Source organism: Apiospora hydei, assembly GCF_038363865.1.
Source record: "Apiospora hydei strain CBS 114990 chromosome Unknown utg000004l_segment0_segment0, whole genome shotgun sequence".
Taxonomy (NCBI): Eukaryota; Fungi; Ascomycota; class Sordariomycetes; order Amphisphaeriales; family Apiosporaceae; genus Apiospora; species Apiospora hydei.
The window spans coordinates 6,855,482-6,869,819 of NW_027117363.1; the positions used below are offsets into that span (position 1 = coordinate 6,855,482).

At 54.5% G+C, this 14,338-nt stretch overlaps 4 protein-coding genes across 4 annotated transcripts; 2 read left to right on the plus strand and 2 right to left on the minus strand.

Moving 5' to 3' along the window:
• Window positions 1–966: 966 nt before the first annotated feature.
• Window positions 967–2,222, minus strand: PG997_004681 (uncharacterized protein; the record flags this gene model as incomplete). Its single annotated transcript, XM_066808996.1, has 4 exons — window positions 967–1,053; window positions 1,185–1,282; window positions 1,369–1,635; window positions 1,730–2,222. 4 exons carry the CDS (start codon window positions 2,220–2,222, stop codon window positions 967–969), a joined length of 945 nt encoding a protein of 314 aa, XP_066672614.1.
• A 1,029-nt stretch (window positions 2,223–3,251) lies between these two features.
• Window positions 3,252–5,651, plus strand: PG997_004682 (uncharacterized protein; the record flags this gene model as incomplete). Its single annotated transcript, XM_066808997.1, has 7 exons — window positions 3,252–3,410; window positions 3,471–3,869; window positions 3,936–4,191; window positions 4,252–4,644; window positions 4,714–5,084; window positions 5,147–5,327; window positions 5,383–5,651. The coding sequence occupies 7 exons, from the start codon at window positions 3,252–3,254 to the stop codon at window positions 5,649–5,651; spliced, it is 2,028 nt and encodes a 675-aa protein (XP_066672615.1).
• A 763-nt stretch (window positions 5,652–6,414) lies between these two features.
• Window positions 6,415–7,014, plus strand: PG997_004683 (uncharacterized protein; the record flags this gene model as incomplete). Its single annotated transcript, XM_066808998.1, has 1 exon — window positions 6,415–7,014. One exon carries the CDS (start codon window positions 6,415–6,417, stop codon window positions 7,012–7,014), a length of 600 nt encoding a protein of 199 aa, XP_066672616.1.
• Window positions 7,015–8,379: 1,365 nt separating this feature from the next.
• PG997_004684 (uncharacterized protein) lies at window positions 8,380–8,619 on the minus strand (the record flags this gene model as incomplete). The annotated part of the gene is made up of 1 exon (XM_066808999.1): window positions 8,380–8,619. One exon carries the CDS (start codon window positions 8,617–8,619, stop codon window positions 8,380–8,382), a length of 240 nt encoding a protein of 79 aa, XP_066672617.1.
• Window positions 8,620–14,338: the final 5,719 nt, after the last annotated feature.

Below are 14,338 nucleotides of genomic sequence, written 5' to 3' on the forward strand. Positions count from 1 at the left end.
TATTAACCCGATTATGCCTATTATAAAGCCGGTCTCGTCGAAATTTTAAATATTTTCGTCGACGATCTCGTATTTCGCTTTTATATTCACGACTAGCGTAAACTAGCCGAAAATAACTTTAAAATCTTCGTAAAAAGCTTTTTAATAATTATACCGACGATTTATTTTAGTTTTTAAATCCGGGTTACGGTCGATAAAGCGCCTAACTTAGTGTTTACCGACGCGGTCGCCGCCGCGCGACGCGGTAAAAAAATTAGCTATATTTTTACATTAGCGAGATCGAGAGCTATCCCTCGGATATTTAAATTAATTATATGCTTACGAAATACCTCCTTTTTAATTAAATTTAATTTACGTCGTTTCGGTCGGATTTCGCGTTTTAAAATTCGGCCGTAAATTCGATAACGTAAAATCGATTCGAGTATATTATAAGCTTTTACTATTACTTTTTAACTTATTTAATTCGGTCCGTTTTATATCGTTTAAATTATTAAAACTATCCGATTTTCTTAGGATTAATTAAGTATTATAATTATAAAAGTATTGCGCGTTAAAGTTATATTAAAATTAAATTTAAGTGCGTCGCTAAGTAATATACGTCGCGTAGTAATAAACCACGTTAATTAAATTATTAACAATTCTTACTAAAGGCTGGACCACCTACTCCGTTAGGGGTTACGTCACTTGAGAACCTAACTTTGTATCGCGAAAGGGGAAAAGAACATTGCTATGCGATATTTCCACGTGCTATGATATTTTTAACGTTCAAGCCATCTCTACTTGAAACGAACGGGTTTCGGCCGTTCTCTCGGCCTTCGCGACGGGCCGCCGCTACTCAAGCCACCCCCAGATCGCCGAGCTCTCTAGCCCGAGGGTATCTCCATGCGTTCCCGATCTGATCTAGAGATGCTGGACAAAGATGTGGCGGCAGCTTCGAGGGGTTTGGAAGTTCTTCTCATGCAAAAATCAAACCATGAACCCCGCATCCAGTGGTATGTTTACGCCCGTCATGCTCCTGCTCTTTGCGAATGTGAGGACCTGTTCGGCGACGTCCTGTGCAAAGCAGCGTGAGCAACATGGTTATGTGAGTGGGTGAATCTTATTGAACTGTAGATGGTCTCTGACAAGGGGCGGTGGGGGTGATGTGGTATAGTCGCCATACTACTTTCACTGCAATTACTGACCTCGACGGTAGGGAAGCGCTTCAGCTTCGTCTTCTGGCGGTAAGCGTCTTTGGCCTGCTCGGAGAACCGGTCGGACCATTCCTGGAACTTGGTCTTAGCTACATGTATACATATATGTATATATATATATATATATATAGTTGTTTTCTAGTAGGAGGAGAAAGAAAGCATAAACAATACTCACGGTTAAAAGCAGCCCCGGGCTGACGCTGTTGACGCGGATCCGGGGGCGCGGCCATGACGGCGAGGTTCTTGACGAGGTGGATCTGGGCGGCCTTGGTGACGGAGTAGGCGAGCGAGCTGCCGCTGGGGTAGATGCCGGCGGCCGAGGCCGTGGTGATGAAGGCGCCCTCGGTCTCGTCGAGGTACTTCTTGGCGGCCTGCATCAGCCACAGGTGGGACTTGACGTTGATGTTGAAGCACATGTCCCAGTCCTCTTCGACGGTGTTGTCTGCCGTTCACCCAGCCCCACCCCCTTCCGGTCAGCGTGGTGAATCTTGGAAATGGACTTCGGTAGCTTCCGTGGGTTCTGGGATATTTATTACCTTCTATACTGGTCATGTCGCGGAACTTGGTCCAGCCGCCGTTGGAGAAGACGACGTCGAGGCGGCCCATCTGGACGACGGTCTCGCGGACGAGGCGGCCGATCTCCTCGCGGCGGCCCAGGTCGGCGCGGATGGCGAGGTAGGCGTTGCCGTGCTCGTGCTCGTCGTTCTGGATCTCGTGGGCCGGCAGGCGCGACAGCTGCTGCAGTTCGCCCACCACCTTACGCGCCCGCTCCGTGTTGTGGCTGAAGTTGATGACCACCCGGTACCCCCGCCGGGCCAGCAGCCGCGCCGTGGCCGCGCCCACCCCCGCGCTGCCGGCCGTAATGAGGGCCACGGGGCTGACTCGCACGGTTTCTTGTTGCTGTTGTTGCTGCTGCTGCTGCTCTGCTCCTCCGCCGTTTCCGCCATCTTCGCCTTCCGCGTCCTCGTCCTCTCTAACGGTGCGGGTTGCGTCGGACCAGGTGCTCATGCTTTCGTCGGCGGTGGCCATGGTAATAACGGTGGTATATGATCACACGCTCACACGGGACATGCAGGTAGATAGATAGGTGGGCGTTGGTGATTCTCTCTCTCTCTCTCTCTCTCTGTGACGTAACGGAAATAAGAAGTAGTTGGGATACACACACGAGGAATTTGGGACCCGGTGTTGGAGCGGAGTCGTACAGGCTACAGGCTCACCAAGTCGGCAAGTGACTGACTGTAAGGGATGATCGGTGCACAGGTTCTACGTCACATCCTGGATTCCCTGCTGTGGCTGCTTGTCCAGCGTCTGCTTCCGTCTTTGATTCTCCAGAAAACGCCCTCGTCTTTCCAGAAGAATGGCAGTGTATAGCATACCAATTCGCCTGTCGTTGGCTGTTCTAGCCCTCTTCTTCCATCGCCGGCATGGCTGTCTGTATACTTTACCTAAGATCCCAGGTATGCATCATTGGACGTTACACACGTCAAGCGGGGTTGTCGTTTGGAGGCGTGGGGGAGAGAGCCAGAGACCAGAGAGACAGAGAGACAGAGAAACGGAGAGACGGAGACCAAGAAAGCGGGGCATGGCAGATGAGTTTCTCTCGGACTCGCCTGCTCGCCCTAATTTCGGCCCTCCACCTCGGAAGGGTTTCTGGGGCTTCCTGGAGACTGCCTGTACCCAAACCCCCAATTTGACATCAATTGATGTAGTGGTTCCAACTCCCACTGCATATTTTACCGGCCCGGCTGGGAGGGGGCCGCTAGCATCATTGGGCGACTATCATGGACTAATTCCGCGTAGCCTACATGATGCACCCCATGCCTCGGAGTCTGGAATCTGTCCGGGAGGCCTGTCGGTCATATCCCATTGGGCTGGCTAAGGTAAGTTAACTGTCGCGACTTCAACGTCTCGTCCAGCTCTGACTATGACATGCTTGCTTTGATCTTTGTGTTGTGATATTTGCATCTGCCCCGTTCCCTTTCCTTCTGTTTCCGAATATCTAAGCCAAAGTTTGAGTTCCGCTGTGACTCTAGCCAGAGCTTACTGTTACACGGTACGATGGCGTCAAACGGGACGACAGCGCCGGTGGTCGATGCGACCAAGTCTAACCCGCTGGTTCACGACTACCCTGAGCCGCTGAAAATCGCCGTGGTTGGCGCTGGTATAGGTGGACTTTCTGCGGCCATCGCACTGCGTCGCCAGGGCCACATTGTAGATGTAAGAAGAACCGCGAGATCGTCGTCGCTCGTCACATGACCGCTGACCCAAGAGAAAAAGCTTTATGAACAATCCTCGCTGGCCAGCGAGACCGGGGCCGCGGTCCATTTGGCGCCCAACAGTAACGGGCTGCTGCGGAGATGGGGCATCTACGCCGAGAAGTTCGGGGCCTGCAACACGACGAAAGTGGTCGAGTTCGCATACACGGGAGGCGTGATCAAGGAGGTGGACCTCACCATGCCCAACAAGATGTGGCAACACCCCTGGCAGCTGGTGCACCGTGTCGCGCTCCACGACAACCTCAAGGCGGTGGCGACGGCCAAGGACGCGCCGGGGCCGCCCGCCACCTTGTACACGTCGAGCAAGGTCACCGGCGTTGACCCGGATGCCAGTACGCTGACCTTCGCCGATGGGTCGACGAGGACGGCGGACCTGATAATAGGAGCCGATGGTATATACGTACGTTGCTCTACTTCTTCCTGCCAGACCGTATGAAATGGAACAGACTGACGGTTGGATACACAGTCGAAAACCCGCAAGGCGCTCGGCGGGCCAGAGACCAGGCTGTTTGGGTCCGGCAAAGCGGCCTTTCGCTTCCTCCTTCCTCGCCAGGTCGCGCTCGACGACCCCGTGACAAGGCCGCTCGTCGACAGGGTCGACAGCCTCTGCATGTGGTTTAGTGACGACCGCAGAGTGGTCATGTACCCCTGCAACAACAATGACACGCTGAACTTTGTCCTTATCCACCCAGCTGACCTCTCACATGCTTCGCCGAGTGATGGTACGTTCCTTTAACCTTTGTATGGGCGTTTCGGATACTGTGCTGATAACCAAGATACAGAGTGGAACAAGCAAGGCAGTCTCGAGCAGGTCCTCAAGGTCTATAAGGACTTCGACCCGGCCCTGAAGCAGTTGATAAGCAAGGTCAGCCCGGAGGAGCTCAAAGTATGGCAGCTGCTGGACATGGACAAACTCCCGTCGTGGGTCAGGGGCAGCGTGGCCTTGCTTGGAGACGCTGCGCATCCATTCACGCCTCACCAGGGACAAGGGGCCGGCCAGGCAATGGAAGATGCCGCTGCGCTCGCCGTCGTTTTGCCCAAGGGGACTGCGCCCAAGGATGTCCCCGAGAGGCTTCGACTGTATGAGAAGATCAGATACGACAGGGCACACAACATTCAGGAATATTCAAGACAGTCGGGTAAAGATTGGGTAAATGGTGTACCACAGATTGACGGTAAGTTTTTGTATCATGCAAACACCCCCTGTTGGTTGCTATTATCGCTTACACTGACATGAATCGCAGTGATGAAGTACACAGCCTACAATTTCGGACATGATGAGTTCGACAACTCGACCCGAGTATTCAATGAGTGGCTCTCGTCCCAGAAGCCGGATCTCTACCGCCGGATGCCCGTCGGCTTCGGGCCCGCCCCCGGCCCGCGACAAGACGTGTACGGCCGGCCCCGATCGGGGCTCGACCAGAGCCGCTTCGTGAACACGACGGTCAAGTTCGAGACGTCGAGGACGTACCTTGAGTCGCTGTTCCCCACGCCGGCGTTCCGCTTCCTGAGCCCGGCCACCGTCTGTCTCGCCAGCGTCGCCGTCACTACCTTGGACGGCATGGCGTGGTTGGGCGGCGGCGGCTACAGCCACTGCGGCCTGTACCTGCACGGCGTCGGCTACTTCCCGAAGGCCGGCCCCCTGTTGTCGGGACTTACCTGCCCGTTTTGTTCGAGAACCTCGCGGACGCCGTCATTACGGGACGGGACGAGCTGGGGTTCAATAAGACGTTCTGTGACATAGACATTGATCGCAGCAGCGGTAACAATGCCACTTCCTACAACGCCCGCTGCTCCTGGCGTGGCGCCAAGTTCATGGAGATTGCGCTAGACGATTTACATCAGGGAGGGAGCGGATGTAGCAGCGGAGAAGGAAGAAGGACCCGATATCCTAACCTACAAGTACATCCCAGCCACGGGCCAGCCGGGCAAGGCCGACGTCGAGTACGCCTGCGTGGCGCCGGCTGCGGAGGAGGCCAAGGCGGCGGCGCGGACGGTCGAGTCGAGGGCAACGGCGGGCAAGGCGAGCCTCAAGTTCGACGCGGGTAGCTGGCAGACTCTGCCCACGCTGCACCACGTCGCATCGGTCCTGGCCGGGATCCCGGTGTATAGGGTGGTCGAGGCTACGGTGGTGGAGGGCACGGGGGTTCCTGATGTGTCGTCTTGCCGGAGGATCGAGTAGGCAGGTTATGTGTGCTTTTGTTGTTTTGTGTAACGGCGGACCGCCTCTTGAGGTTTGTTTACATATACTCATAGTGTATGAAATTCAACTATATGTGTATAATTTACAGCTATTATGTTCTATATATGTTCCAGTTCTGTGCAATCTAACAAGTGTATGGAACGAGGGTAACCAGTATTTTCCTTGAGCTTATATTGTAAGCGTGAACATATCATGAGAAGTTGATCACTAAACAATCGTATTTGGTATTTCGTATATCTCACATGCAAGCTAATTACTAATAAGATGATCTACTGATCTGACCAGGTACGACATCCAAACCAACTAGTCACTGACAGCGGGCCCCTGATCGTCATGGGGTAGCACAAAGATAGCCGATCCCCCCACTCCGGCTCTTTCCCCCTCCTCCACATATCCGACCGACGTCTGGCCAGGAACGCACGCGGGTCTCCACGACTGATCGCAATGCATGAATGCCGACGCTCTGTGTGTGAGTCGGTTGTTGGATCTTCGGACGAGATGAGGGGTAAACGGGGGAAAGATAGGGACGGCACCGTGACTGCCATTGCCTTTCGCGTGATTGTGATACTACAAGACACGAAACTTACTCGCCGTCCGAACATCTAAACACTCCATTTACAGATCGTCGTTTACTCACATACCTGAATCAGAAACCAACAGACATTTTGTCCATACATTACGAGCAGAAGCGTAGTCTTTGAAAGCGAGCATATACTCTCTCCAACCAGCCCATCCACCCATCATGACGTCCTCCGCGCCAAAGGAACAGCAGACGCCGCCGACCCCCAACAACCTACCCAAAGTCTCGCGCTTCATCACGGACCACAACGAGGCGGGCGAAGCCATCTTCTCGGACGCGCTGCCGACCGAACTGCCGCGCACCACCATCTACAACGGCGCCTCGTTCGGGCTCGGGTACGCGACGACCAAGACCCCCGTCTCGCTCAACGACGGCGCCGACATCGCGGCCTACACCCCGCTCCTCTCGAACCCGCCCGGCATCGTGGTCCCCGGCGGCACCGTGGCGCGCTACGTGGACGTGCCGCCGCTGTCGGTGAGCCCGATGCACCGGACCGTCAGCCTCGACTACGGCGTCGTGCTCGAGGGCGAGGTGGAGCTGGTGCTGGACTCGGGCGAGGTGCGGCGGATGCGGCGGGGCGACCTCGCTGTCCAGCGCGGCACCATGCACGCGTGGCGCAACCCGAGCGAGACCGAGTGGTGCCGCATGCTCTACTTCCTGCAGGAGTGCGAGCCCGTCCGCGTCGGGGGCGGCGACGGGGAGAGGCTGCTCGGGGAGGACTACGGGGATATGGATGGGCATGTCACCAAGAGTGGGAACTAAGTAAGAAACAGAAATACCCCTCCCTAACCCCCGTCAGAAAAGCCCCCCCCCCATGAATGAACCATGAAGAGGAGATGGGGATGAGGGAGAGGGAAATAAGAAGGAAAGGCGCTTTTTAGGAGCAGAAAGGGAAGAGGGAGGGAGTGTGGCTAGCTGGGCTGGCAGTGTGACGGGTGGGCCGACCGGTGTGTGTCTGCCTGCGCGCGCGGAGGGAAGAAGTAAAGAAGGAAAGAAGTAAAAAAAAAAAAAAAAGAGAGACCAGGGAATTTTTGTGTGTGTGCGCTGCGCCGTTCTTGGGGCTGCGGAGCGAATTGATAATTGAATTCCATTTTCTTTTCTTTTAACCAACAGCCCAGCAACCGGTGGAGGAGGAAGAGAGGAAAGGACGGGGGAGGAAGGAAAGAAGGAGGAGGTGGAGGGAGCCCCGGCTTCCAATTGAAATTCGAGGTGGCTTTCTTTAGCACAAGCACAAGCCCATATGCCATGTACGGACGGCGGCAGGAGCGGGAGGCGTCGAAATCAATCAATCAGTCAATCATATTGCGGCATCTGGACAATCAATAGCACATCTGCATTGCATCCTCACCGAGAGGGGAGAGCAGTTGTTCGAAAGGAGAGGGCACACCGACCTGGCCGTCTGTCTGACTGTCGCCTGGTACTACCCAGGCATGCATGGTATGTGGTACAGACAGGTATAGATGCGTCTGAAAGAAGTGCACATCCTTTAGTCAGGGTTGCAGCCGAGCTTCAGGTAGAGAAGGGGGGCGAGGCAGAGGAGGACGATCCGCTGCTTCTCATTCGCTCCCGTTTTGTTTTTATGTCGTGTAATAATAATGTGCCCGTGTGTGCGTGTGTGTCGTTGTGATATGTGGTAGTTGCCAGTGGTGGTTGCTGCTTACTTTATGCACTGCTGCCAATCCAGATGATGGATATGCCGGATCCGGACAACCGAGGCTGGCTTCCCCCAACCCCAACCCCAATCCAGGCACCTACGTCCATACGTCCTCTGGGGCTCGCTCATATATGTAATGAAACGCACGGCCTCGAATGGCATTCCTTGCGCCTGTCGTTTTCGCCTCCGCGGACGGGGCCTGCTCCATACCCCGTAAAGTGACAGAAAAAGAAGAAGAACAGGGAGAAGAAGCTAATGAGAAAGGAGGGGAGCGGATGGGACGAGCAGTTGGGTTTTACCCCCTTCGCCCTCGCGGACTCCCCGCCTGTGTACAACGAGAAATGACTTCGCGGAAAGTCCTCCGTAGTAGCAGTCAGTAGTGTTTTGGTTGGTGCGGCCATGCCAAGCTCTCTGACATCTTGACCTCCATGCTTTTGTTAGTAATTACTCGAGATGTGCAGCGATAGCTCTTGCTAGGGGCAGTGTTGTTGTTGTTGCTGCTGCTGCTGCTGTTGCTGCTGCTGCTCTTCTTCCCCGCCTCCTCCTCCTACTGCTTCTTCTTCTTCTTCTTCTTCTTCTTCTTCGCCCCTTGTCACCTTCGGCGCATTGATGCGATGGCAAGGATTCGCGTCGGAGGTAGTAACCTCTCTCGAAATTTGGGCCCCAGTGGCAGTGGCCCAGATCGATAGAGGAACACGGAAAATTGGTGTCATTGGTTTATTGCTGTGCTTACCTCTTACTATATTACACATATGCAGACCTCCTACTAGCCAGGTTGGCTTTTGCCAGAACCCGGCAAGCGTGACAGTATGGTTCGCTTCTCATCGCCACGTAAGAGAGCGCCGGTTTCAAGCACCGACCCGTAGGTAGTAGAGTAGGTATGGGCATGTATGTGGACAAGATACTATGATACAGTGCGGTGCGTCCGAAGCCCTGCCCCCCCCCTGGCTGCTTTCTTATTGCCATGCGAAGTGTACCTAGGCCGAAAGAACAGATACATTCACCAAACAAGCGCTGTCAAGAAGAAACCGACGGGGCCTCGACCCTGTTCGCAAACTCATACCCTGTCTTGAAGCTGCTGCGTTTTTGCTTTCCCCTCCCCGGCCACTTCTTTCTCTCAGTAGCAGTAGCGGACAATTCCAAAACCAGGGACCCGCTCCAACTTCCCGTCTCTCCGCCCTAGCCCACAACCATTGCGGGCAGACTGGGCCAAGAAAGAATCAAAGGCGGACCCCGACGCTGGGAAACACCCTCCGATGATGCCAGATCCTCGTAGCACAAACTGCCGAAGAGCAAGGGCAAGAGCAAGAGCAACTCGGCAGCGCCGTGCCGAGGAACTACCTACTCTACCGAATGTTTCAAACTGCATATATCAAAAAGTTTCATGTCCACCAAGCAAGCCAACTATCCTCTCCTCCGGCCCCTGGTCTGATCTCTAGCTGTTGACAAGGATAGTGTAAACCAGCGCGAGGCCGATAATGACTCGCGCGATACTAGACTATGGCGCATTATGAAGTCAGGAACAGAAGACGGGGATTTTTTTTGGGTCATGGTGACCAACGTTACAGCACAAGTATCCAGGAAACACATTCTTCCCCATCGGTGTCTCCCCCAGTCCTTCTAGTCCCTCCTAGTCTTCCCCTATGCTCCCCAGCTTCGTACCCGCAGAATAACGTTTGGCAAGCTAGTGACGTGGAGCTGGAAACGGAGAGCAAAGGAAGGATGAACAACAACGTCCCATATTTCTAACTTCAGGGCGATCCTCCCCTCCTTCTCTCTCTCTCTCTCCCTCTCTCTCTTCCTCCGCCTGTCTTTCCTCTGTCTCTCCCGCGCTCAGCCCTGCGGTCCCACCATGTCTTAGTGGATGCCCGGGTGAGCTTAATGGCGTGAGGCCATTTGGGCCGGAGAGGGTGTGCCGCTTTTGGCTTTGGCACTGTACTGCCTGCCTACTGCTCAGCGCATGCGCGGGAGCTTGTCGTTCCCGCCGAGACTCGACGCCTATGAACCCAGAACGTAGGCACTGCATACAGGCCAGCACTTTCTGTAGTACCTAGTATGTATACTTTCTGTGCTTGTTCTCTCCTCCTCCTCCTCCGCCTCCTCCGCCTCCTCCCTCTGAAGTGCATTGGAGCCAAGGCCGAGAGAAGGCGCGCTCACATTGGTGCGCGTATAACCAGGATCGTAGTTGTCAAGTTGGGAAGCGAGCTGTCAGCCAGTCCCGAAGCAGGAGAGATGAGAGAACTATTATGCTTTCTTCCGCATCGCACCTGCAGCTCTGAGGGCGGGAGGGAAAGATAACAGCCTGATAGCCTGAAAGCCTATGGATATGCAATGCCCTGATTTCCATTCGTTCCCTTGGCCCTTTCGATTTCGGTTGCTGAGGCCGATAGCGCGACGTCCCCCCGGCCACACCCCCTAGATTCGTGCCGCATCCCGGGAATGTGGGAGTAGACTTGAGCAATCTTTTGCGAGCTATCTCTGCTTCAGATGGGACACACGGGGTGGAGATAGTGAAAGGGGGCCCTTTCGCGCGTGCATTTGACCCGCTGCGGGTTGAGGTGGTGGAATCAGGGCGGAATCTATGTATGCATATTATCGGCCGAGAGTCCTCTTCTCGGAAAAAGCAGCGGAGCCGCCCGGGCTGCCACGTAGGAATTATTCTATTCTCGGAGAGCTTCTTCGCCGCCGCGCAAGATTCCCTGCCAGTGATAAATTGTAAGCGCTTAAAGACGTAGTTAGATCAGGAGAGTTGAGAGTGTGCTGCATCGTCACCTTCAAGACGTCTTTTCCCCCAAAGCGACTTCTCCAACTTGGAAGCAAAAGCCGACTAGCATACCCATGTTAGTCCGGATCCGCTGATAGCAAGGGGGTGGAAGGGGGGGCCAATGTTGGTTTCGACTTTCTGACTCCTTTTTGAGGGGAAAAAGGAAGCAGGTTGTGCGTCTTCATCTGATGTTGGGCGGCGCCAAAGCAAGGCGCCATCATTGCAACCCTCGGCCTCTAGCTCCCGGGACTTGCAATGCGACTGACTGTTGGCACCCCGGGCAAGAAGGGGCTGAACGAAAGATGCTCTGCCAGCGTAACGCTATCTCGACAGGGGCGGGCATGTTGGTACTGTACATGGACTAATCATGCTGGTGGGCCCAAGCCGGGCCTAATTGGCTTGATCCTACCCGAGTTCTTCTTCTATGCCTGCAGACGACGACGTACTTGCGGGCAACCATCAGGACGCCGCTGGAGGCCCAGGCGAGAAAAGCATGGCCCAGCTGATCCGGGCGTGGAGTTGCGGCAAAGATCCCAACGACAACGTCTAGGTTAGCCTTCAATATGCGACGCCAAACAAGATATGCATTTGCGGGGTGAGTGCAAAGTTAAGTCGTTGCTACCTGTTGCTGGCGACTGGTTAGTTGTACTGTATGAACGTAGGTGCCGACCCTACATACCACTCACTACACCTTGGCCCATCGACCAAAGTATATTCAGATGGAGCAAGGTCGGGCCGCATGGATGCAAGTTGGTTGGTTGGCTGGCTGGCTGGCAGGTAGGTACAGTGCAGCTGTAGCAGTGGTAAAGAGGCTCAGAGATCCAAGGATGCTGCCGGGATCCTCTTCTACTGTACCGTAGTAGGTGGGTGGGCAGGCTCCGCCCCCCCTGGACAGACTTGCTTCCCGCCAGAGAGTTCTGACATTAGTTTGGCTCGCAGCGGTTCCATAAGGCGAGCTGGACACTGTACGCACGCATGCACGTCCTGGGCCTCAAAGTCAGTCTGTCAGTCAAGCTGAGGGCTAACTCACGTTACGTTACATACATCAATTACATAGATCAGACGAGAGAGAGCAGGGCAAAAGTTAGAAGCAGCGCTACTGGGCACTAGACGGTAGCTGCTACGTCTATTGCGACGACAAAGGCAGAATCCCCATGGCCCGTCGGCAGCGCTGGCCTGGGCCTGGCAAGACATTTTGGGAAATGTTGGGTTCGTGGATCTGGCCAAGGGAACCCTGGAAAATGTGTCAAGAGAAGCGTCGATCCACTTGCCAGATAGCCGTCAGAAACTGATATCTGTTTGACAGGGGGGTCTGACCGGGGGAACACTCGGTCTCATTCTCTGAGATATACAATAAGCAAGCAAGCAACTTCTGCCGTGAAGGGAGTGAGTGGAGTGAGGAGTGGTAGATAGATGGAAAATGAATTGAAGGATGGCCTCAGGATGTAGGCAGATGGCAGGAGATAATTGTCCGGAGCCAAGTCCGGCAGCCAATTAGTGGGTCCCTGCAGCTCATCAGCTGACGGATGTTTCTCTTTCCAAATTCCCTGAAGAAGGAGCGAGTGAGAGTGAGTGAGTGAGTGAGTGCGTGCGTGAGTGAGCGAGTGTGAGAATCTGCAGCACGCCAACGGCTCGCTGCTTACTTACTGTACGCTGCACGCCAAAGCCCCCCTGCGCCGCCACAGGGAGGAGCGCACAGGAGGCCGAAGATACAGCGCATTGAGCGATGCCGATACTGACCTATCACCAGGTGCGGCTGCGGCCCCTCTGCGGGCGGGACGCATGAAATGAATAGAGAAGCCAGCGAGCAGAGATAAGTAAATGTATATTGATATAGTATATTGATGTACATGATGCATGTATGTATGCAACCATGCGTAGGCCAGAACTGGCGACTGGGTCTCTTCTTTGGTGGGAAGGATCATCCATTCATTGATTTCGACCAACGGCCCAAGGACACACGCCCGGCTTGTTACCGTAGTATGGCATGCAGCAGCCCCGTCCGGCTCGGTTGGGTTAGGGTTGGTTATTGCCGTAGTTGGGCCCATGGGAGAATTTCACCGGGCCATTCGAAGCTGAGGAGAGCGCTGATTGGCCCGGCCCACGATACCGGTTGTGATGGTGATTGGTATGGATGTCAAAACCTCGGGCGGCTCCAGTGCATTTGCTGGAAGGGGGACTGGGCGAGCTGGCTGCGGATGTGGAAAGGGAAGGGAGAGGAGAGACAGACATCAGCAAGGGTGCGCCCAAATCTCTCTTGTTCGTCGCGTCTCCATCAAGTAGTCTCTTGGGGCGGCCGACCGATCAGCCACCCTTACCACACTGGCTGGTATTATTCATTAACTGGTGGCGGGTGGCAGTAGACCGAAGCGGCGTGTGTGGAGGAGGGCAGGGCTGACGGACTGATCTACACATCTCACTTGTTCAGGCATATCCACCCCATTGATCGGCGCCTATCTCGATCTTTGGTGCAAGTGATATAGTGCAAGTTGCATTACATATAGGTATCCCTGGTTATCACCCCAAATCCATTCCTGTCGTGATTGCCTCGTCCAGTCCGGTCTTCTTCAGGCCGCACTCTGTTTTTCCGCGGACATGACATGGCAGGGCAGGGCAGGGCAGGGCAGCCATCCATCCACCCATCTACACATACTGAGTTCGGACTTACACACTTACATTACATTGATGCTTTGCAGCGACGTCTTGGCCCCCGAGTATAATGATGCTCATGTGTACGAGGTATTCTTATCATCATCACCCATCCCCACATGCAATACATACATGCGCACCTGCATGCCGCAGAAGCCCGACTCCCTCTCCTCGAACACGGTGGGCTGTTCAGGCGTGTCTTGCAAAAACCATGGAATCATCCGTCCGTCGGGCACGAAAAAAGCAAGCAAAAAACAGTCCCAAGTCGCCTTTCTTCCCGGTTGTCACGAACGCTGTCTGATCTAGAACCCGTTCTATAGTAGCGGCCACCTATAACCCATGTCCAGAGTCCTATTCCCGGGCAAAGCCACTGCTACTTACTACTTGCTACTTACTACCTGGTAAGCAAGGCAATGCCAGGCCAGCCAAGGCAATGATGATGAACCCAGCCGGAACGCTATATGTCCATGTCAAGGTTAAACTGGCATGAGGCCAAAGGCAAAAAAACACGCTCTATAGCAATATCATGACCTAGTCATTCCGGCACCCCGAGCTGCCTGGGATATATCTCTCGGGCTATTTCTTTGTAATGCGACAGAGCCCCCTCCTTCTCTGTAGTTACATTACAGGGACACGCGGACTGCGTAAGTAGGGTATGGCGCAAGATCCAGCTGACAGAGCGTGCTGGGATCGGGCGGCGGGGGCCCCCTTCATTCCTTCCTTTGAGTCTTTGATCTTTGACCTGGCCGCTGGCTGGGATCCCCCGCAGCGAATCACGGCGCGCCGCGGCCCCTCGGATACTCTCCAGCTCCCGTAGCCCAATCAACGGTATGTGGAACAGTAACTCCCGAGCTACTTGTATGTATACTTCGCACCCATGTAGCTACACGCTGCTCTCCACCTCTGCCTAGACCCCTGGTCGCCACGCATTGGCACTGTGACAGCCCTAGCTGCAGCGAAGCAGCGAGGAACGGGAACGGTATATGGCGTACTTTATGTATATATGTTTTAATAGATAA